Here is a 23,104-nt window from a genome sequence, read left to right as displayed (position 1 = left end):
TATGATTATGTTTATTATCTCAAAAAAGACAGTTATGGAAGATTTTAACTGTTGTGAATCAGTAAGTCTGTGTTATGTGAAACAGGGAACTCTTGTGTAGCTATGATTATGTTTATTATCTCAAAAAAAAAAAAACTGAGACAGTGTTATGACAATAATAGTAGACACTATTAAGATTCTGGAAAAAAAATAGATTCCTTTAGTAAATGCGGCTGTCTGCATTATACAAGAAAGAATTGATGCACAGTGCAAGGTTATATTAATGTTATATTAATCCAAAAAAATAGGAAAACATAAATATAAGGACTACGGTCCTTGCAAATTAACTGAACCATTTAAAGAACGACAAAGAACATGATGCAGGATGCCATCATCATAACTTTATTTTCAGTAAAAAAAACAAAAAAATTAGAATCTCAATGCCCAGGATTACAATTATAACAATTATAATTCGGTGGATAACTGACCAGAGCCAAACCCTTGAAATTATATATATACTTAAACATGTAAAAGGTATAAGAAGGAAATAGGTCAGTAAAAAAAAACAAAAAATTAGAATCTCAATGCCCAGGATTACAATTATAACAGTTATAATTCGGTGGATAACTGACCAGAGCCACACCCTTGAAATTATATATATACTTAAACATGTAAAAGGTATAAGAAGGAAACAGCGAATCAACTGAGACAAACTGCAAGAAAATTTGATGCCGAAAAAAGTCTGGGCGCATCATATTCATGGAAATTTATTTAGGTTAAATGGATCCATTAATGTAGCTGAGTCAAACAATAAATGGGTGGTTAATTTACTCTGATTTCAAATATATAATGAACAGACAGTATGAACGTGATACCGACCCCCCTTTGTAGGTCAAACGTTCCACTAAAACAAGGACCCAACATAAACGAGCACAGTAAAGAGCAAGTTCAGAATACTTCTCTAAAACAAGACCAACAACGACAGACTCAAGGAAGTCGTAGCTAACCCTTTCATAATCCTGTTAATGACATAAGCTAGATATGAATGAAACATAGACATGACGTATAGCTACGGCATACATTTCTATTTTTTTTAACAGTTGCTATTACAAAATTAATGAAAATAAATAAATATACATGAATAACTACAATAACAGAGTGAGTTCTGTCGAAGCAACCGCAACAGCCTCAATGAAAGTAAGACAAGGAGTTAGGGTCAAGGCTGTTACAGCCACGACCCCCCATGTAAGTAATGAAACAAATTTTTCTAAGGGAATTAACTGCCTTATACCATAAACGTAGCAAAATAAAAAACAAATTCGGATTAAACTTGGGAAATTCTTAAGTATTATTGAACAGGAAATTAATTCAAGGAAAGAGCAGTAATTTCATAGTAATCGAGTAATTCAAGGAAAGAGCAGTAATTTCATAGTAATCGAGTATTCTCAGGATTACCCTGGAAAGATAACACTGAAAAAACTCTGTTATCCAGTAAAAAGGAAAAAACGAGTTCTGGGTCGAAACCTTGGCAAAATAACTCATTTTACATTAAACAACTGCGGTTCAAATTTCACATGTAGGGTTTCCAATACACTTAAAACATACAGCCTGTATAATACAAAACCTAGGATACTGTGGGACTGTAATTAGCTAGCCTGTGGATAATTGTAGAAAAACTAAATTCCAGCTCAAAACACTACAAGAACAGCGTTGCTAGATCCGTCATTCTGAGGGTAAAACCCTTACCCGGAATTTTGATGGCCAGACTGGTATGCTGTCAACGCACAGCTTCGGAGGCCGGAGGGGAAAACCCTGCCAAGGAACACCGAGAAGCCATTAAAAAAAACAATTATGTAAGCACTGCTCAGAAGAGTTTTAAGAAGGAGAACCTTTTCATAAAAGAGGGAAATATTAAAACTTTACCTCAACATTACCAAGCAACATCAACGCCATAACCTGGCCCTATGAATTGCCAATGCATGCGGAATCTCAAAACCATGGCAGAGCAGACGCAGAGAGCAAACAGTGGAAATGGAGCGGTGCCAAGAGTGAAAACCACTTAACCAAACGCGGTATGATTGATGCAACCCTGCAATGATCTGGAACAGTAGATTTCCAAAAACGCCTGACCACTGTCGATGGGGTAGCAAGCCCGAAAACAGAAATCGCGAGAAACAAACCTGCTCGTGCCATGTATAGGGCAGAGCATAAGCAAACTACACAGAATCCAAAGTGAAGATCAAGCGTACAGATAACCCTGTGAACAATAAATGGTAAAGGCCAGATGTTCATCCATGCTACCCTTTGCAGATCGCAAGGAGGCAGGGGTCTTTCCAAGGGTGGCCAGCAGTAAATGAACCCAGGTGTGTAGGATGAAGCATGTGATAGTCGCCAGAGAGTGACCGAGTAGTTGACGGATAATTGACATGGAAGGCCGAAAACCATAAAGCGCCATGACATGTTATCTAGTGACGTGTCAAGGAATAACTCCTACATGGTAAAATAAAGTAAAAACAAATTTTTTTTATGGGGAGACATTACAAGTGGTATCAGAGCCCAGTTACAAAACTGAGGCCTCTGGGACTGAAATCAAAATTGAAATCGACAGTGATACTGAAGTTAGAGTAGTACATACAGCAAATTGGAAAAAAAAAAAAAAAATTGAAAACAGAAAGTAGCACATATTATTTATTCTGTCCCTATTTGAGTAATTCAACGAAACAGAAAATAAAAAAAAATATAGTTAAAGTGTTGATTTACTTTTTCCATGTTACAGACAGAGAACCGGGAGACTGCCAACATGAGAAGAGGGGACAGTGCGTCCTGCAGATATGCGATGGGTCAGGGACCTGTACCTGGCCCAGAGAGTAATCTCGAGCTATGGGTACAACTTGGAGAGGAAGCTCGCAATACAAACCAGGCTATTTTGGAGACGGTGCAGGAGTTGAAAAATGAAATGGCCCGGTTACGTGAAGATAATGCACGACTAACAATGGAACAAGAAAGAATAATACAAAGCTTGTTTGACAGACAAAACTAACCACCAACAAATCCCAGTGCAGAACAATAGAGAATTTCGGAAGAACAGAACCGTCATACGGAACCTGAAGGGTCAGAAGAGAGGGAGGAACGATCTGATAATGCATCTGAACAACATACTTCAAAGAGGCAATGAGTAGAGCTTCAAGGAGAATTCTGGAAGATTAAACCGCCACACTTCGACGGGGAATAGGAGGAAGCAGCCGGGGCATGGTTGATAAATATGAACAAATATTTCCAGCTGTACGAATACAATCATAACCTTAAGGCACGGTTGGCCATTTAGCAACTGCAGGGAAAAGCCACCCTGTGGTGGGAAGCAGTTAAGATCGTAAAGGGAGTAAGTGAACAGACCATAACCTGGGAGAAATTTCAAAGGTATTTCAAAGAAAGATACCTGACTGAGCGTTTTTACGATGAAAAGGCAAAGGAATTCCATGAGTTGCGGTTGGGGCAGCAGACCATAGACGAATTCATCCCCTGTTTTACTTCCTTGCTTCGTTATGTGCCTTATATTAGAGAGGAAAAAGCTAAGGTGAAAAGATTTGTCAGTAGTTTACCCCTGTATATGCGAGAAAGGATTGAATTTGACAATCCCAAGACAATGGACGAAGCCATACGTAAAGCCAGGATTTGTTACCAGCAGAGTAGACAAAAAGGGGAAGTCTCAGGTAAAAGATGGAATGATAAAATAGGTAATAAGTCAACTGGGAACAGTAAAGGAAATCACAATAGTGGAAGCAAGGGAACTGGCAAGGGGCAGAACAACAAATTTATGCAGAAAAACTCGTTCAAAACTAAGCCAACTAGCTAGTCCAGAGTCAAGGAACAGCCTGCCAAAATGGACAGCGAGGGAACAACAAGACCCCCAGTACAGTGTTGGGGTTGCGGAGGGCCTCACTATGTCAAAAACTGTCCGCAGTGAAAGGGAACCGAACAGCTATCCCAAATTCATGAAGCATCGACAGTTGGCGATGTAGGACGTAGCATTCCGAGGATTAATGCAGCCCTGGACGACCGCCAGGCGGAATACCAACCGACCATGGTGGAATTCAAAGGTAAAATCTCAGACCTTACTGTAGCTGTTTTAATTGATCCGGGAGCCACATTAAGTTATATTAGTCCTAAGGTTGTAGAGCATTGTAAACTACAACCTGTTAAATTTAAGAATCCATGGCTAGTACAGTTGGCGACAGGAGCCAAGAGGCGAGTACTTGCAAAAATCAATAACTGCTCTCTACAGATAGCAGGACAGCTAGTAACGACAGATTTGAATGTGCTTCCCCTTGGTTCATATGATGTTTTGATCGGCATGGACTGGTTAGAAAAGCATTGGTCACTGGTTGATTGCAAAACCAAGATTATATATTATAGGGATGAACACGTAGTTAGGTAGGAGATGCAAGGAATTAACCGACCAGTGCAGGTTCGACCAATAACAGCCTGCCAGTTAGCAAAATGCATTAGGAAGGGGTGTCAGATTTATGCCATCCAAGTGGGCTATGCTGACTCGAAGGATAAAACGACTACATTGGATAATATCCCAGTAATACAAGAGTTTGCGGATGTATTTCCAGAAGAAATTCCTGGACTGCCGCCTAAAAGAGATATAGACTTTACTATCGAATTGATACCAGGGGCAGCACCGGTATCTCGAGCACCCTATAGAATGAGTGTGCCTAAGTTGACAGAGTTAAAAATGTAGCTACAGGAGCTGTTAGACAAAAATTATATCCGCCCCAGTGTGTCCCTGTCGGGAGCTCCAATGTTATTCATTAAGGAAAAGGATGGGACCCTTCGCATGTGCATAGATTATCGACAGCTGAACAAACTGACCGTCAAAAACAAGTATCCTCTACCCCGGATTGATGAGCTCTTTGATCAAGTGAAGGGTGCAACTGTATTCTCCAAGATCGATTTGAGATCAGGTTATCACTAGGTCAGGATTAGGGAGGAAGACATAGCTAAAACAACTTTTAGAACAAGGTATGGGCATTACGAGTTTGTGGTACTACCCTTTGGGTTAACTAACGCCCCTGCAACTTTCATGTGCTTAATGAATAGCGTATTTCATCGATATTTGGACAGATTTGTGCTGATATTTATCGATGATATACTGATATACTCGTACCATGGAAGAGCACAAGGAGCACCTTAGACTGGTGCTACAAACCCTTCGAGAACACCAATTATATGCTAAGTTCAGCAAGTGTGATTTCTTCAAGGAAAAAATACAGTATTTAGGCCATATAATTACAAAAGAATTAATCACAGTGGACCCTGAAAAGATAAGGACCATAATGGAATGGACTGTACCAAAAGATGTAGCAGACATCAGGTCCTTCATGGGGTTAGCTGGGTATTACAGATGCTTTGTAAAAGGTTTCTCAAGGGTAGCGTATCCTATTACCTCCCTACAGAAGAAGGGAAGAGCATTCAAATGGACTCCGGAATGTCAACGAAGCTTTGAATAGCTTAAGCATCTACTCACCACCGCACCTATTTTGAGCATAGCCGATCCTAATAAGGACTATGTGGTGTGCACTGATGCAAGCAAGGAGGGTGTGGGAGGTGTGTTGATGCAAGAAGGGAAAGTAATAGCTTATGAGTCAAGGAAACTAAAATAGCATGAGCAGAAATACTCTGCCTATGATTTGGAACTAGCAGTAGTCATACACACCTTGAAGATGTGGCGACATTATCTCATGGGGAGGAAATTTTTGTTACTGACAGACCACCACAGTTTGACCCGTTATTTTAGCCAGCCCACTTTAAATGCAAGACAAGCACGGTGGGCAGATTTATTAAGTGGTTTTGATTTCGATATCAAGCACCTGAAGGGGAGAGAAAATCGGGTGGCTAATGCCCTGAGTCGGAAGGTACAATGTTTGTACAAAATTTCCTTCAACGAATGGAAAAATCCCTTCGAAGAAATGATAAAAAAGCAGCAGAACAAGATGCTGAATATTAGCAAATAAAACAACAAGTACAGCAGATTACCAGCGAGAAGAATCAGCAAGGATATGAGGTAGATAATGTTGGAATGTTGTATTATAAAAAGAGGCTATATGTACCTAGTCAAAACAGTCTTAAAAATCTGATTCTGGACGAATTTCACATCAATCACTATGCTGGACACCCTGGGTACCAGAAAATGATCATTGCGCTTCAGAAAGAGTACTATTGGCTAGGTATGAAGAAGAATGTAGCCGAGTATTTAGCATGGTGTTTGGAGTGCCAACAGATTAAAGCAGAGCATCAACATCCAGCGGGATTATTGCAACCCCTACCCATTCTAGAATGGAAGTGGGAAACCATTTCCATGGATTTTATAACAGGGCTGCCTAAGACAAAGAAGAATAATGACTCTATTATGGTGGTGGTAGACAAGCTGAGTAAAGCAGCGCATTTTATACCTGTGCAATCCACCTACAGAGCTGTACAGATTGCCCATATTTTCATGCAGAATGTGTTTAAACTACATGGACTTCCGAAGAAGATAATTTCAGACCGTGACGTGAAATTCATGTCGGCCTTTTGGAAGACATTATTTGCAGAATTGGAGACACAGCTGAACTTCAGTACAACGTACCATCCCTAGACCAAAGAACAAACGGGGCGGGTGAACTAGGTGGTAGAAGACATGTTAAGAGCATATGTAATGCAACAACCAATGCAGTGGGAGGAGTATTTACACTTGGTTGAATTTGCATACAACAATGGGTATCATACCTCGTTACAAATGAGTCCCTTTGAGGTCTTATACGGGCAGAAATGTCGCACACCTTCAAGCTGGGGTGGACCTAAAGACAAATTAAGGTTAGGACCAGAAATGCTTAAGGAAATGGAGGATATGGTGAAAAGGGTCCGCTTAAATTTAAAAGCTGCCTAGGATAGGCAAAAGAGCTTTGCCGACCGGAAGAGGAGGTTCAAAGAATACCAAGTCGGTGACCATGTTTATGTGAAGATCCGAGCCCGAAAGAGCACATTGCAATGGAGCGAGTGTGCCAAATTAGCACCCCGATACTATGGACCATTCCAAGTATTGGCAAGAATTGGTCTGGTGGCTTACCAGCTCGCCCTGCCAAGTCACATTCGGGTCCACAATGTCTTCCATGTCGCAGTGTTAAAAAAATACGTTTATGATCCTAAACATGTGATTCGATGGCAGGATATACAGGTAGGGATTATTCGAGTAGATCAGTCTAAAAGCTTCCTTTAAAAGAGAACTGATTTAGAATATTGCATGTGCAGGTCGAACTGGAAGGAGAAGTCTTGGTCGAACTGCTGAGCATTCTCGACCGGAGAGAAGTACAGCTGCAGAAACGAGCTATTACCCAAGTTAAAGTGCAATGGCAGCACTTTGGGCCTGATGAGGCCACTTGGGAGGATGAGGAACTCATGAAGAAAGCCTATCCGGAGCTGTTTCTGGTCAACAGACATCGGGACGATGTCCAATTTCAAGAGGGGGAGATGTAATGCCCCAGGTTAAATGTAACTAATTAATTTTACTGTGGTAAATGATGCACTAGATTGACAATATTATCGTTTGAATTTAAATAATATTAGTTCTCTTCTTTTAAAGAGGATTGTTTTTAAAGAAAAGATTTTTCTTTGTTTAACAAAAAAAAGAATTGGCCACTTCTCAAGTGGGAAGTTAGGGGCAAGACAGTTGCCATGATTCCCAACCCTAACTGTTTTTCTTTTCCCTGACTGGAAAAGATTTCCATGGGGAAAAAGAAGGCTTTGTGCTGTGGGGACAGACAGAGGAAGAGACAAGGATGAAAAACAAAAAAAAAGTAAAGGGAGAAAAAGGGAAGGCTCTGTGCTGTTGGGACAGGCAGAGAAAAGAAAAGAGAAGAAGTGACTAAGTCTGGTGAGGACCAGATAGTCTAGCACTAAGTGCGGAATTTCTTGCTGAGGGAAGTAGCCTGCAAGAGAGCACGGGGGAGAGATTCTGGTCTTGAAAGACGAATCTCGTGGTTGGGAGGCAAATTAGTAGCGATAGAAAAGAGACACCGGGAGCAGAGGTGAGTAGTCCTATTGCAGTATTTCTGACACTTCGAGCAGACATGTATGGAAGATTTTAACTGTTGTGAATCAGTAAGTCTGTGTTATGTGAAATAGGGAACTCCTGTGTAGCTATGATTATGTTTATTATCTTAAAAAAAAAAAACTAAGACATTGTTATGACAATAATAGTAGACACTATTAAGATTCTGGAAAAAAAACGGATTCCTTTAGTAAATGCGTCTGTCTGCATTATACAAGAAAGAATTGATGCACAGCGCAAGGTTATATTAATCCAAAAAAATAGGAAAATATAAATATAAGGACTACGGTCCTTGCAAATTAATTGAACTGTTTAAAGAACGACAGAGAACATGATGCAAGATGCCATCATCATAACTTTACTTTCAGTAAAAAAAAATAAAAAATTAGAATCTCAATGCCCAGGATTATAATTATAACAGTTATAATTCGGTGGATAACCGACCAGAGCCAAACCCTTGAAATTATATACATACTTAAACATGTAAAAGGTATAAGAAGGAAACAACGAATCAACTGAGACAAACTGCAAGAAAATTTGATGCCGGAAAAAGTCTGGGTGCATCATATTCGTGGAAATTTATTCAGGTTAAATGGAGCCATTAATATAGTTGAGTCAAACAATAAATGGGTGGTTAATTTACTGCGATTTCAAATATATAATGAACAGACAGTATGAACGTGATACCGACCCCCCTTCGTAGGTCAAACGTTCCACTAAAACAAGGAACCAGCATAAACGAGCACAGTAAAGAGCAAGTTCAGAATACTTCTATAAAACAAGAAAAGACCAACAGTGACAGACTCAAGGAAGTCGTAGCTAACCCTTTCATAATCCTGTTAACGGCATATGCCAGATATGAATGAAACATAGACATGACGTATAGCTGCGACATACATTTCTATTTTTTTTAACAGTTGCTATTACAAAATTAATGAAAATAAATAAATATACATGAAGAACTACAATAACAGAGTGAGTTCTGTTGAAGCAACCGCAATAGCCTCAATGAAAGTAAGATAGGGAGTTAGGGTCAAGGCTGTTACAGCCGCGACCCCCCATGTAAGTAATGAATTTTTTTTTCTAAGGGAATTAACTGCCTTATACCACAAATGTAGCAGAATCAAAAACAAATTCGGATTAAACTTGGGAAATTCTTAAGTATTATTGAACAGGAAATTAATTCAAGGAAAGAGCAGTAATTTCGTAGTAATCGAGTATTCTCAGGATTACCCTAGAAAGATAACACTGAAAAAACTTTGCTATCCAGTAAAAAGGAAAAAAAGAGTTTTGGGTCAAAACCCTGGTAAAATAACTCATTTTACATTAAACAACTGCAGTTCAAATTCGACATGTAGGGTTTCCAATACTTAAAACATATAGCCTGTATAATACAAAACCTAGGGTACTGTGGGACTGTAATTAGCTGGCCTGTGGATAATTGTATAAAAACTAAATTCCAGTTCAAAACACTACAAGAACAACGTTGTTGGATCCGTCATTTAGAGGGTAAAACCCTTACCCGGAATTTTGATGGCCAGACTGGTATGCCGTCAACGCACAGCTCCAGAGGCTGGAGGGGAAGACCCTGCCAAGGAACACCGAGAAGCCATTAAAAAAAACAATTATGTAAGCGATGCTCAGAAGAGTTTTAAGGAGAACCTTTTCATAAAAGAGGGAAATATTAAAATTTTACCTGAACATTACCAAGCAACATCAGCGCCATAACCTGGCCCTATGAATTGCTAATGCATGCGGAATCTCAGAACCATGGCAGAGTGGACGCAGAGCGCAAACAGTGGAAATGGAGCGGCGCCAAGAGTGAAAACCACTTTACCAAACGCGGTATGATTGATGCAACCCTACAATGATTTGGAACCGTAGATTTCCCAAAACGCCTGACCACCGTCGATGGGGTAGCAAGCCTGAAAACATAAATTGCGAGAAACAAACCTGCTTGTGCCACGTATAGGGCAGAGCATAAGCAAACTACACAGAATCCAAAGTGAAGATCGAGCGTACAAATAACCTTGTGAACAATAAATGGTAAAGGCCAGATGTTCACCCATTCTACCCTTTGCAGATCGCGAGGAGGCGGGGGTCTTTCCAAGGGTGGCCAGCAGTAAATGAACTCGAGTGTGTAGGATGAAGCATGTGACAGTCGCCAAAGAGTGACCGAGTAGTTGACAGATAATTGACATGGAAGGTTGGAAATCATAAAGCACCATGACATGTTATCAAGTGACGTGTCAAGGAATAACTCCTACGTGGTAAAATAAAGTAAAAACAATTTTTATTTTTATTTTTATGGGGAGTCATTACAAAACATGGATAATTTGATGCATATCCATTTTGTTTATAATTAATTTTATGCCGGCAGTTCATATTTTAAAACTAAATTGATGTTTTGTTGTTATTTTCCACTTGACATTTTAAAATTTCTATGCCTTCGTTGTTTCAAAATGAACACTAATAATTTGATATCCATTTTTTTCTGATTAATTTTAAGATACACTTCATATTTTAAATTTTGTATCTTTAATAAAGACAAAATTAATATAATATTTCAAAAGTTAATGCATTATAATTACAACTTGGAATCTATATATTTATGATGTGTTGTTATTTTCCAATTTACATTAATTTTTTTAATGTTTTCCTACTTTTTTAAAATCATGTATATTTATAATGTTGTGTTGTTCTTTCCTACTTTACATTCTAAAATTTATGTTTAGTGAAACTAGAAATTTTTAAAATTAAGCTTCAAAATTTACAATTTCACAAATATGGACACCATTTTTAATTAATTTTATATTCTATCTCATATTTTCAATATTTTTTGTTTAATAAAGATAGATTTCACAATTATATTTCCAAATTACTATTAAAAAAATTATAAGCATTTATAATTAATTTTCTTAATTAATTTTATTTTTCATTTTACTTTTGACTTTTAAGTTTAATAAAAATGAATTTTAGAAAGATAAATTTCACAATTATATTTCCAAATTACTATTAAAAAAATATAGGCATTTATAAATTATTTTAATTTTTGCATTTTACTTTTGTTTAATAAAAATGAATTTTAGAGTTACATTTCAATATTTACTATTTAACAAAATATAAAATATAAAAGTTATTTATATATACAATTTTGAATTTATATATTTATGTTGTGTTCTTATTTTCCCTTTTACATTTTAGATTTTTTTTATGTCTAATAAAAGTAAATTTTTTAGTTATATTTTAAAACTCATTTGCTTAATAACCATAAATTTTGAAAGTAAATTTCAAATTTTACTATTTCACAAATATGGACATCTATAATTTTATGCATATATATATTTTTAAGTTCATTTTACAATTTTACTATCTACTTTATATAATAATATAATAATATAATATTATTAATATTATTTTATAAATATGGACATAAACAACTTTGAATTTATATATTAATATTCTTTTCTATACTAAATTAATTAAAATAATTGAATGCATAATATTTTAATAAAATAACCCATGTGCTATTCATGTTATTCATTCAATTAGAAATTAGGCAACTAGCCACCAATGCAGTCCCTTATGTGCCCCGTGACATGGACAAGTTAATTAAAATAAATAACCTAGGTATTAGAGAATTTCTCGGTCAACCCGTGTTGTCATCAACTAACATACTAGCCACTTGAGCACAAAGTTTAAATAACCCGGGTATTAGAGATAAAACATTCTAGCCACTGGAGCTCAAAGTTTAAATAACCCGGGTATTAGAGAATTTATTGGTCGATTTAATTAAAATAAATAACCCGAGTAGTAGACAATTTCTCGGTCAAATTGTGTTGTCGTCAACTAACATTCTAGCCACTCGAGTTCAAAGTTTAAATAAGCCAGGTATTAGAGAATTTCTTGGTCTATCTTACTGGAATGAGGCTAGATAATTTCTTGGTCAACCCGTGTTGTCGTCAACTAACATTCTAGCCACTTGAGCTCAAAGTTTAAATATCTTACTAGAATGAGGCTCTCTAGGCTAAACCACCTTTGGGCTACCCCAATTTTAAACAACTTATGGGACCTTTGGGCTACCCCAATTTTAAACAACTTATGGGATCCGACTGTTCTCATACTTTCGACCACTTCGAAGTCAGCGCAATCAGCCCAAATCGCGAGTGCAAGAATCTCACTTTTTCATAGTAGCTCGACCCCCAACTTTCGATATCTTCAAAGTCAGCACAGTCAACCCAACTCGTGAGTGCATGAATCTCACCTTTTCAAGGTCTCTCTCTGGCTACTGTATTCTTTTACATGGTGTGTTGCCCGACTTCCCACTAAATAAAGGTCGACATAAATCTTTGATTATGATTACCATAGCAACAACAACATCAATCTTTATCCTTTAAACTTATAATTTCCAATCGGCCCGCGCGCATGGTTTCGCGATCTCAGTAGCAAATCGAGGTATGCCATGCCTAGGGTTCCTCCCATCAAATTGGGACAAGGTTTGGGTATTCTGCTCATTATAAGGTTGAGATGCACCACTCAGTGCCGCATCGAAGTGACTTGCTACCTTTGTCATGGCTCAACTGGGGAATTCCGCTTGAGACTTCTGCAATATAATTGCAAAGGGCTTCTATGATCATTCCTACCATGCCTCTCCTTCTAATGATGATCATCTTCATCTAACTTTCTCAACCAAGGCTTAGATTCATAAGTCCAATGGACCTTGAGTTCAAGTCCAAAGCATGATACCAACAATAAGAATTCATTAACACCTTTCGGGGTGCCTACCCCTATTGAGATTGGGTAATAGATTCTGTAGTAGGTTTCAACCCCTCCTCATTTACTTGGTTCCAAACATGGAATTCCAGGCATGGTGATTTAGGCACATTTTAGGCCATTAGTTGTCATGGGCTTAGCATGAACTCCTAAAAGGACTCCGCCTCTCCTGCCACATGTCGATAGTGCCTGGATCCTCTTTAAGGTTGGGAGCAACTCTATGACTCCCCATAGAGAATTTCGGTGCCTTGTTGACAACACAAATGCAAAAAAATGAATGTCCAGCCTCCTAAGAATGGAAGGATGAAAGCCATTTACGTAAATATGATGGGTTGGACTGGCCCCAGAGGAAACTTCCCTCGGCATTAATACATTTCTTGCCATGCATCATGACAACTTGTGACTTGGTAACGACAACTGTAAGGAAATACAGACCATGCTAAGTAGAGATTCTTCCATGTAACTATTTCACATTTGATAAAATGGGTCTCTGAGCCCATTGTTTTAAGTTTTTATTCAAGATTTTGTTGTGGCATGTGTTAGGGCCTTATATTCCTCGGTTTCCTACTTATTTACTACTTTCAATACAGTTAATTATTTATTCAAAATAATGTCTAACTCAATTATATAGCATAGCCTTGATTATCATGTGGTTCATTTGCACATTTATGCATCAGATCCTCTGCATTTAACATCAACAAATTATCACACAAAATTTTTCTTTTCAGATTCAACACATACTCATCTATATAATCAACACATACATCAGTGACATCCCCATAGAGATACACCACATATTCAAGCATTAACAACACAAATGCACGACTCGCCCCAAAGGAAACTTCCTTAGCATTAATGCATTGCTTGCCATGCTTTAGAGCAACTTGTGACTTGGTAATGAGTGTAAGAAAGTACAGACTGTGCTAAGCAGAGAGTCTTCCATGTAACTATTTCACATTAATAAAATGGATCTCTGAGCCCATTGTTTTAAGTTTATTCAAGCTTTTGTTGTGGCATGTGTTAGGGCCTTATATTCCTTAGTTGCTTACTTATTTACTACTTTCAATATAGTTAAGTATTTATTCAAAATAATGTCCAACTCGATGATATAACATAGCATTGATTATCATGTGGTTCATTTTCAAATTTATGCATCAGATCCTTTGCATTTAACATCAACAAATTATCTCAAAATTTTTTTCTTTTGAAATTCAACACACATACATATATAATCAACACATATATCAGTGACATACCCATAAAGATACACCACATATGCAAGCATTAACAACACAAATGCAGTCCCTAAATCCAGAACCATTACCAACAACAACGCAACATGGTTCATTAAAAGGTAAATAAGAATACACAAATACTTATTTTTGAACTTGCAGAGCAACTTAGTCTAGGATAAGGAATCTCCAACCAACGATAAACAACTACAATCACACTTACTTGCAGTTTCCACATTAGAGCCAGATTCTAGAGTCTAAGGTGGATGCTCATTCAAGGGATTAAAACACTAGTTTCTAAGTGAAACAGGGACTCTACAAGACCTCCTTCCTCAACCCCACCAGCTGAATGCTACTTCGTTGGCACACAGGGAGTCCGCAGGCACTCTACATCACACCCAGGTGCACACACAGTGATTCACCCCCTTCTAGGGACTCCATAATCCATTGTAACTGTAACATAGTGACTATAAGTCTTCAGTATGGTATTCCTTTGGTGCTACTCCAGGATGGCCTCTTCCCAAGCTATTACATGGCTCTAGAATATGCTATCTCAACCCATAGCCTCCACAGGACCCAAGTTGTTACAGGGCTCTAGAGATTCCATCCCAACCCACACCTTCTAGGGACCCAAGTTGTTATAGGGCTCTAAAGACCTTTGTATCAACATAGAGCCTTGAGGGACCCAAGCTTTTACAGGGCTCCATGGATCTTATCTCAAACCACAACCTCTAGGGACCCGAAACTGTTACAGGGCTCAAGAGTCTAGCATCTCAACCCACTTCCTTCTTCAGATTTGGCCAATGATATTACTTTTTAATGGCTGTAAGGGTCTGTTGATACCCTAGGTAGCCTGAATAGGGCTTAACATGGAACTATTTCATTAGTAATATTTTTATTTCATCACTGTTAGACACGTAGATTTTTCCTTTGAATCTGATTAGGTCGCCCTCAATGAACAATCCATCCATTTCTATTTACAATAACAATAGGAGTCTTAATAATAATAATAATAATAATTGTCTCTATTAATTTTTCTAAATTTTGTTTTGATTTCGAGGTGTTTTGTCTTCTAGAAAAATGGCTTAATTTTGTTGTGGCTCAAAGAAATATTCATGTGGAAGAGATTATTTGCAATATTGAGTATGGCATTAAGGCCTTGTCTAATCCCATCAAAGACATCATTAGACAAGATTGTGCTATGATTTTGAGGAAGGCCAGGCCACCTAATATCAATATTGGTAAAACTGAATTTGAAGCCCTCAAAGCTTTGAACAATAACCTTGACATTGTCATTCTCAAAGCTGACAAGGGTGGAGTTGTTGTAATTATGCATTGTGAAGACTACTAGAAGAATATGATTGATCACTTTTCCAATAGTGGTACCTATAAAAATCTTGACAAGAACCCCCTAAATAAGGTTTCGAAAGCGGTTTCCCTTACTATTAAGTCTAATAGCTCTATTAGCCATAATCTTATTAAAATCAACCCCATCACTCCTAGGATATATGGGCTCCCCAAGATTCACAAGGAGGGGGGCCCCCTTAGACCCATTGTCAACACAATTTGTGGGCATACTTGTCTTGTGGCTAAATATTTAGCCCATAAGCTCAAGCCCTTGGTTAGTTGGACAAATCCTTTTGTTAAAGACTCCTCTTCTTTTTTCAATGAGTTAAAGGGATTGAATTTTGAGCCAAATGACCTTATGGATAATTTTTATGTTGTTTCTTTGTACACCAATATCCCCATCAAGGAAGTCTTTGAGGTCATCAATCGCATCACTGATCCTGATATTGCCAGGCTTGTCAAAGTTTGCTTGACCTATACATTTTTAGATTCGAAGGTGATTTATATGAACAAATGTGTGGCATGGCCATGGGTTATCTGGTATCCCTTGTCGTAGCTAACTTGTTCATGGATGATTTTGAATCTAAGGCTTTTTCCTTAGCTCAAATTAAGCCTAAGATGTGGAAACTATTTTTTGGTGATACCTTCATCTTATGACCTCGTGGTCGGGACAAATTAGAATTATTTCTTCAACAAATTAACAATCAGTCAAGATCCATAAAATTCACCATGGAATCTGAGGTTAATGGTAACCTTCCCTTGATGTTTTGGTCTCTAAGAAGTATGGTGGTTCTTTTTCTAACCAAGTTTTTCATAAGAAGACACACACTGAGCAATATCTTCATGCTAACTTGCATCACTATCCTGCCCAAAAGATCGTGGTTCTAAACACTCTAGCTCTCGTGCTTTCCAAGTTTCTGATGAACATCGCTTGATGGGTGATGAAACCCATCTCCTTAATGTTTTTGAAATGAATGTTTATAGCAGATCCCAAGGTATCAAAGCTTTTCTAAGGCCTAGCAAAGGTCTAAAGTGTAAGAGAAAACCTAGATAGTTGGATTTCATTGTTTATCTTCCCTTTATACAAGGAACTACATATAAGATTTATGTTCTTAGGAAGCATGATGTTTCCTCCATTTTTAGACCCTTGAACATGATTCGTAGATCCTTGAGACCCGTCAAAGACCCGATGAATCCCAACTACTTATGTTGGAGAAACTGGTCGTTCCATTAATCAAAGGATTAAGGAATATACAATTGACATAAAACATTGCAGGACTTGCTCCTCAAGTTTGGCGAAACATACATAGAAGACTAAGCACCACATTATTATTGAGGGCTCCCAGGTCATTGGGTCAAGATCGATAACTTCCATCATTGTAAGTTGAGGGAGGCCATTGGAATTGAAAAAAAGTCCAAGACACTTAATAAACATGATGATTGGAAGTTAAGTCATTGTTGGATCCCATCTCTTTATTCTTAGATTTCTTATTTTTTATTTTTTATTTTTTTATTCATAGCGCTCTCTCTTTTTGTGAATAAGAGTTTGAGCATTTTTTTCAATAAAATTATAAATTGTAAAAATTTTATTTTATAATTCTTATCTCTTCTTAATTTATTCAATTTATTTGACTTAATTTTATTTATTTTTATTGTTTTTATTTTATCTTCTATATTATTATGATTTATTTGGTTTATTTATTTTTATTGTTTTTATTTTATCTTCTATATTATTATGATTTATTTGGTTTATTTAAAGTTTTTAGTTTTTATTTTGTTCTATGTTATTTATTTTATTTTTAAACTTAACTATGTTCTTATTCGGTTTCTCTCTCTTCCTATGTAGCAGTATTTTATCTTTGGTATTTTATATATATATTACCCTGTTTTTATTCTATTTCTCTTTTTCTTCTTATGTAGTAATATTTTACTTTTGGTAGAATTCCCCTTTTTATAATAATTTTACTCTATTTTATTTGGATTTTTTTAGCTATAACTTTAATATTTCAATCTAAATGCCCTTTTATTAAATATTAGATTTATTAAATAAATATCACTATTTTTATATATTATTTTTTACTTAGGTTAATTTCTTTAAATAATTTTCAATTTCCATTTCTTTTTATTTAGTTTATTTAATATGTTCCAATTTTTAAGGTTTTTTCTTTTATTTATTTTTGGTTATAATATTTCTGTGATTAAATTATAGAAAAATAAAGAAATATTTTCATAAAATATTGTGACGATTAGGGCTACTCAACTTTATAATTAAATTAAATAATGGATAATTGAATAAATTAATTAATAAAATATTTTTTTATTAAAATTAGCTGCTGCATCTCTACTCTAGATTAATTCTTTGATTCAACTATCCATCTATATCATAATGATGATGATTAAATAATTTATTTTATTTTACTCAATTAAAAATATATTATTTTAATATTAATTTATAAATCTTTTGATAATATATTATAAAATTATCATTTTAAAATTTAATATTTTGAATTACTTTTATTTAATTATTTAATTATAGTTTAATAATAAATTTATTTATTTTTATTATTAGGTTTAAAATACACACAATATAAATATAAATTTTGTTTTTCATAGTAAAAATATTTTATTTTAAAATGTAAGGAAGAATACTACAATGATAAAGAGTTATAAAAAAAAAGAAACTAAGATATTATAAAGAGGTGATCAACCCTAGTCTAAAAAATCAAAAGTGTATCTCCAACAAGAAGAAAATGAACATTGCCAAAATAAGAACAAATTCTCCTAAATTTCCTAATTAGATTAGGGGTTGGTCAATTCCCAAAACACTACCTCTTAAAAACTAATAAACACTTTATTTTAAATTGTTCATCATATGCTTATATTTGATTTGATTTAAGTTTCAAAATATTTGTCACACTACTAACTTCCTTACCTTTTAAATCAACAAAACTATAGTGATCTTGGAATGCTTTTCTTAATGTTCCGTGAACATAGAAATCAAATGCTAAAGAATTCCCAGTAGCCTCTTGCTTTCTTAAAGTTCAAAGACCATTTTAGTGTTAGTGGACATTAATCATTATCATCATCATCATAGATGTATAAAATTGTTACCAACATTTTTCTAAATAAGTTCTCTTCATTTCCATGCTTTTGGGAAATTAAGCACTAAAATGAAATGCCCCAATTAGTTGAGAACTATTTTGATAATTTGAAAGTTCAAAAAAATAGGAGCTTAAGAACAAGTTTGTGATATAAAAAAAATTTAAATTAAAAGAATACAAAATAAAATTTTAGGTATAATACAATTTAAATATAACTCAAATTTATATATATATATATATATATATATATAAAATATTTCAAAATTATTAAATTAGAAAAACTTAACGATATTTATTTTATAGTGTAGTTATAAATAATTTTGAATAATGTATGTAAATTTACCAAAATATTTAAATTTAATAAATATTGTAATTTTCAGTTTAAGTTATTTTGTAAATTTCTAAACTTTTTAAATAATTGTATTTATATTAATATTAACCTAAATATATAAATTAAATGGTTGATCACTATTGACACATCAATTCATAATAATAAACATTAAAACATTTGCTTCATCTTAAATTGCTAAAATAAAAAAATAAAAAATCATAAAAATTAACTAAATTATAACTTTATTTAAATAATAATAGTTATTATTAATGATAGTAAGAATTGAAATATAAATTAAACATATAGACATTTAAGAAAAAACATATAACAAGATTATTAAGCATGGAGATTTGCTCCCACTTTATCATGGAGAGTTTATTTCTTACAATACATATGCCCATACCATGACTTATAAATGCCACATGCCAAAAAAACCATAACTTATTTCATATGACAGTGGTTTATATGACATTTTTTTTAATTGAAGGGGTAAAAAAAGGCATAACTAGTTTGAAAATAATTCTCATCTTTTGATTTGTGTATATTACTAAAAATATTCAACTGATATTAAATCTCTTCCATCCACCTAATTATAATTATTCATAATTAAATTAAAATTCTAGAAACCCTATTGCAAAATATACATGCATATGAGTATAATTAACCTAGCCATATAAATTAAATAGCTCAATAACAATTATCAAAAAACTTTATGTTACATCCCACGTTGTTAAAACCAACCTAGATCTTAGGTCCTAATCTATTAATCACTAAGAAGAAAAAATCTCTCAATTTAATTATTTTTAATGTGTGATGGATATGCAATTAATATACATCAATATTAGTTCTTCATAATATTTATTTCTATTTATATATATATTTCATATTTTTATATATACAAATATTCTAGTTTTAATTTTTATTATAATCACATATATGTATATCTTTTTCTTTTTCTTTTTCTTTTCTTTCTTTCTTTCTTTTTTTTTTTGGTGGAAAAACCTATCGACTCAGGTGTCAAACCAACAATGAGGATGGCTGCTATCCGTGAGTGCTGGCTTGACTCATCACCGTCAAATAGGAAGTGCTGGTTTGACTCATCACCGTCAAATAGGAAAACCACGCCACTTGTAATAATCCGTTGGTCCTTAAGGGAGCACGCTTCCACTTCTGCTAGATGCCTCTGGGTCTTAGGCCGTTAACTTGTTTCCTTACGTCCGAAGAAGACGAGCTCTTAGCAAGCAGAAACAGTTTTACGGCATACTCCAGATGGAAGATATATATATATATATATATATATCATTTTTTAACATAGTTTAATTTTATTTTAATTTTTTTTTTTTATAAATTTATTAATTGAATTTAAATATAAAATTATAAAAATATCATAATTATAAATATGAATTATTATTTTAATTTTTATAATTATAACTCATATTCTTATGGCATAACCACACCTAATATATAATTTATCTTTGGCATTAAAAACAGAACACTGAGAATTTAGAATGAATGTGTCTCTGCGGTCGGGATGACGATTTTGTGAGGTCTGAGACTATTTAGGGTTTGAGATAAGGAGTGTACGATGCAGAAGGAAAACTTGTCACAGGAAGTAGGAGGCCGAACAACCGGAGTTAATAGGCATTCTGGGAATGCTACATAGCCATAGGCCGTTTTCGGTGGCTCCCAAACTCATTCTAATAACATTCTTTCCAGCTGTATGCTGGTGGTTTTACAGTAAATGGAGACCAATGTCAAAGGCTTTAGAGCCATTGATACACTCTAAGTACAGTATGGGGAGAAGGTCTCGGACATCTGTTTTGATTGTTAGACGTGTACATAACTTCTCCGTAACAGGAGATGGGTTGATGTGTCTGTATATATTTACTTTCATCATCCATGACTTATGATGATCCACTATACCCATAATGGATCCGAGATTTGAATTTTTGCAACAATTTTTGATATTATTTTTCCACCGATTTTTTTATTTTGCGCGCCACTCTATTTCAATTTGGACGTCTTTACTCTGCTTTTGGTGGTGCTGGGTATCCTTTATATTTATATTTTTAGTATCGCACGCCTGATAGAATAGTATCGCACACCTGATAGAATTTGACATCAGTTATGGAGTGATTTGTCTGTCACATACAATTTAAAATTTTACAAATTATCAAAATTTTTACTTGCGAAAACAATCAAATTTAAAAAATATTCTGTTTTAAATTCCAATTTTACCCGCACCCAACTACATCTTCATGCCATGGACTCCATAGATTTTTGTTCAATACATGCGGGGCATTCGCCATGACCCTCCTCAACTCCATCACAACTTCGATATCTCACAACGCGTTACAAAAAAAGGGGACAACATTGTTCTCAGCATGAATTTGCCGAGTCCCATAAGACTCAGTGAGAACGAGATAGCAACCAATTTCTTCGATTCCGACATGTTGAACGCTCGAAAGCTTCTACAAGTTGTAGGCTTAGGCTTGTATCGACTGAAGATGAGGGCAAGGAGATGAAAAGACAGGTAGAGAAATTGATGGAGATGGATTCAAAAGCCATGGGAGAGGGAGGATCTTCCAAAACAAACTTGCAATATTTGCGTAATAAGTTTCATTATCTCCGCCATTTAGGAAGCATCCATTATCGTTAACCAACCGAGTATTCGACTTTTAGGGCATACGCGTTACCATTCCACACATATTATCTTCAAGTCACAAAAGTAAAATGATAATACCAGTGCCCATGAAACTCAAAAGCAATGTGCCCGTTCTTCTAATTGTGACTCTCGCCTTGCTTATCACGACATTGTCGTTGAAAGAAGTCTCTGCCGCTTCTTACCGAAGAGTTTCGCTTCCTACAACATCACAATGTTTTTTTTCTTTTGCTCTGTCTTCACTTCAGATACCTTAGCTTACCCTTGCTATTTAACCCTCGAATATTCCAAGATAACAATCTCATTGGAAAATTAAGGAAATGCACTGGTAATATTCTGTGATCTGGCTCATTTGATCGGAGTCCAGCAAGTATTCTCCATCTTCCTTGAGTGCATCCTTTGAGGATTTACGCCCTTCGTTTACCATTAAGGATTCATTTTGGTGAGCGCTTTGAGATTCCTCTTTGTTTTTGTTTTTTTAGTTTTCGTTTTTGAGATAGATGGCATTAAATCTCCTTTCGGGTTAGCATAGCTTTTGTGCCACTGTCCATACAAGGGGTTGATTTATGGGATTTCCTAAGCATATGCTCGAGCCCAGGTGCGAAATAATTCCAGCATGGTTTGCTCGTCCTCTCCCAACTTGTTTTTGCTGGTCTTCAGCTTCCACGATATTCTTAGCACGGTTATGTTATTTTTGTTTTCTATTGAGTAGAAGGACTTCACTTAATTAACTTTTGACATATCACGTGCATTTATAACATATTAAACAATACTCTTAATTTGACTTGTATTAGAAAATTTCTCTAAAAATTAGATTATTTAAACCCCTACCAATACTAACCCAATATACATTTCCAATTTAAATTTAACTAGATAGTAGGTATCTATTTTTTCAATAACATTTTTTATACCTCTTTACATTTTTCATCAATTTTGAGCTCCATTTTTTATACCTACTAAGATAAAACCCTTTAAGCCCTATTATATGTTCAATATATTATGTCATTTTTTCCTCAATATATATCCCCATTGTGAATGCATGTGATGAGCTTCCAAAATAGATACAAATTAAGGCCCATGTAACCTTTGTTACGTACATAACGGCTATATTAGATTGCCCATTCTATATTTAATAATATTTTTTTTAGCTCCTTTCTTACGTACATAAGGGCTATATTAAATCGTCCCTTTTATATTTAATAATATTTTTTTTAGCTTTAATATGTTCAGTAGGAAGTTTTAGAGATAACTGGATACTATGTGCATAATGATATTTATTTTTGTATAATATTGTGAGAATATTGAGCATATTTTGAAGATTTGGAAGATAAGATAGTATATGGCTAGCCCCTTGTAGGATGGACCAAGATTGGATAAAAATGAACATGAGATTATGAAATTATTGAACAAATTCTAGAGATCGGGTGATTGAGAAAGTCTAGGAGTGTGCTCCCTATCATTGAATGAGATTCCTACTATTAAAAACTAGATCCACGCTTTGACGGATTTTGGAGGGGAAAGATGCCTCCTTTCAAGGAGGATGTTTACCCAGTCTTATTGTGAGGAAATTTTTTTATTTAACAACTA

The 23,104-nt window shown here is 35.1% G+C and overlaps 1 protein-coding gene across 1 annotated transcript; it reads left to right on the top strand.

Moving 5' to 3' along the window:
- Positions 1 to 1,116: 1,116 nt before the first annotated feature.
- On the top strand, positions 1,117 to 6,619 carry LOC149240429 (uncharacterized). Its single transcript, XM_089370173.1, has 7 exons — positions 1,117 to 1,224; positions 2,756 to 2,914; positions 3,314 to 3,689; positions 3,999 to 4,338; positions 5,780 to 5,897; positions 6,014 to 6,209; positions 6,405 to 6,619. Exons 1-7 carry the CDS (start codon positions 1,117 to 1,119, stop codon positions 6,617 to 6,619), a joined length of 1,512 nt encoding a protein of 503 aa, XP_089226299.1.
- The last annotated feature ends 16,485 nt before the right edge of the window (positions 6,620 to 23,104 follow it).

Source organism: Pinus tabuliformis, chromosome 8, assembly GCF_031772625.1.
Source record: "Pinus tabuliformis cultivar Carrire ecotype Pingquan chromosome 8, CPIR1, whole genome shotgun sequence".
Taxonomy (NCBI): domain Eukaryota; kingdom Viridiplantae; phylum Streptophyta; class Pinopsida; order Pinales; family Pinaceae; genus Pinus; species Pinus tabuliformis.
The sequence above is the reverse complement of the archived record's forward strand: the minus strand, read 5'-3'. Positions and strand labels throughout refer to the sequence as shown.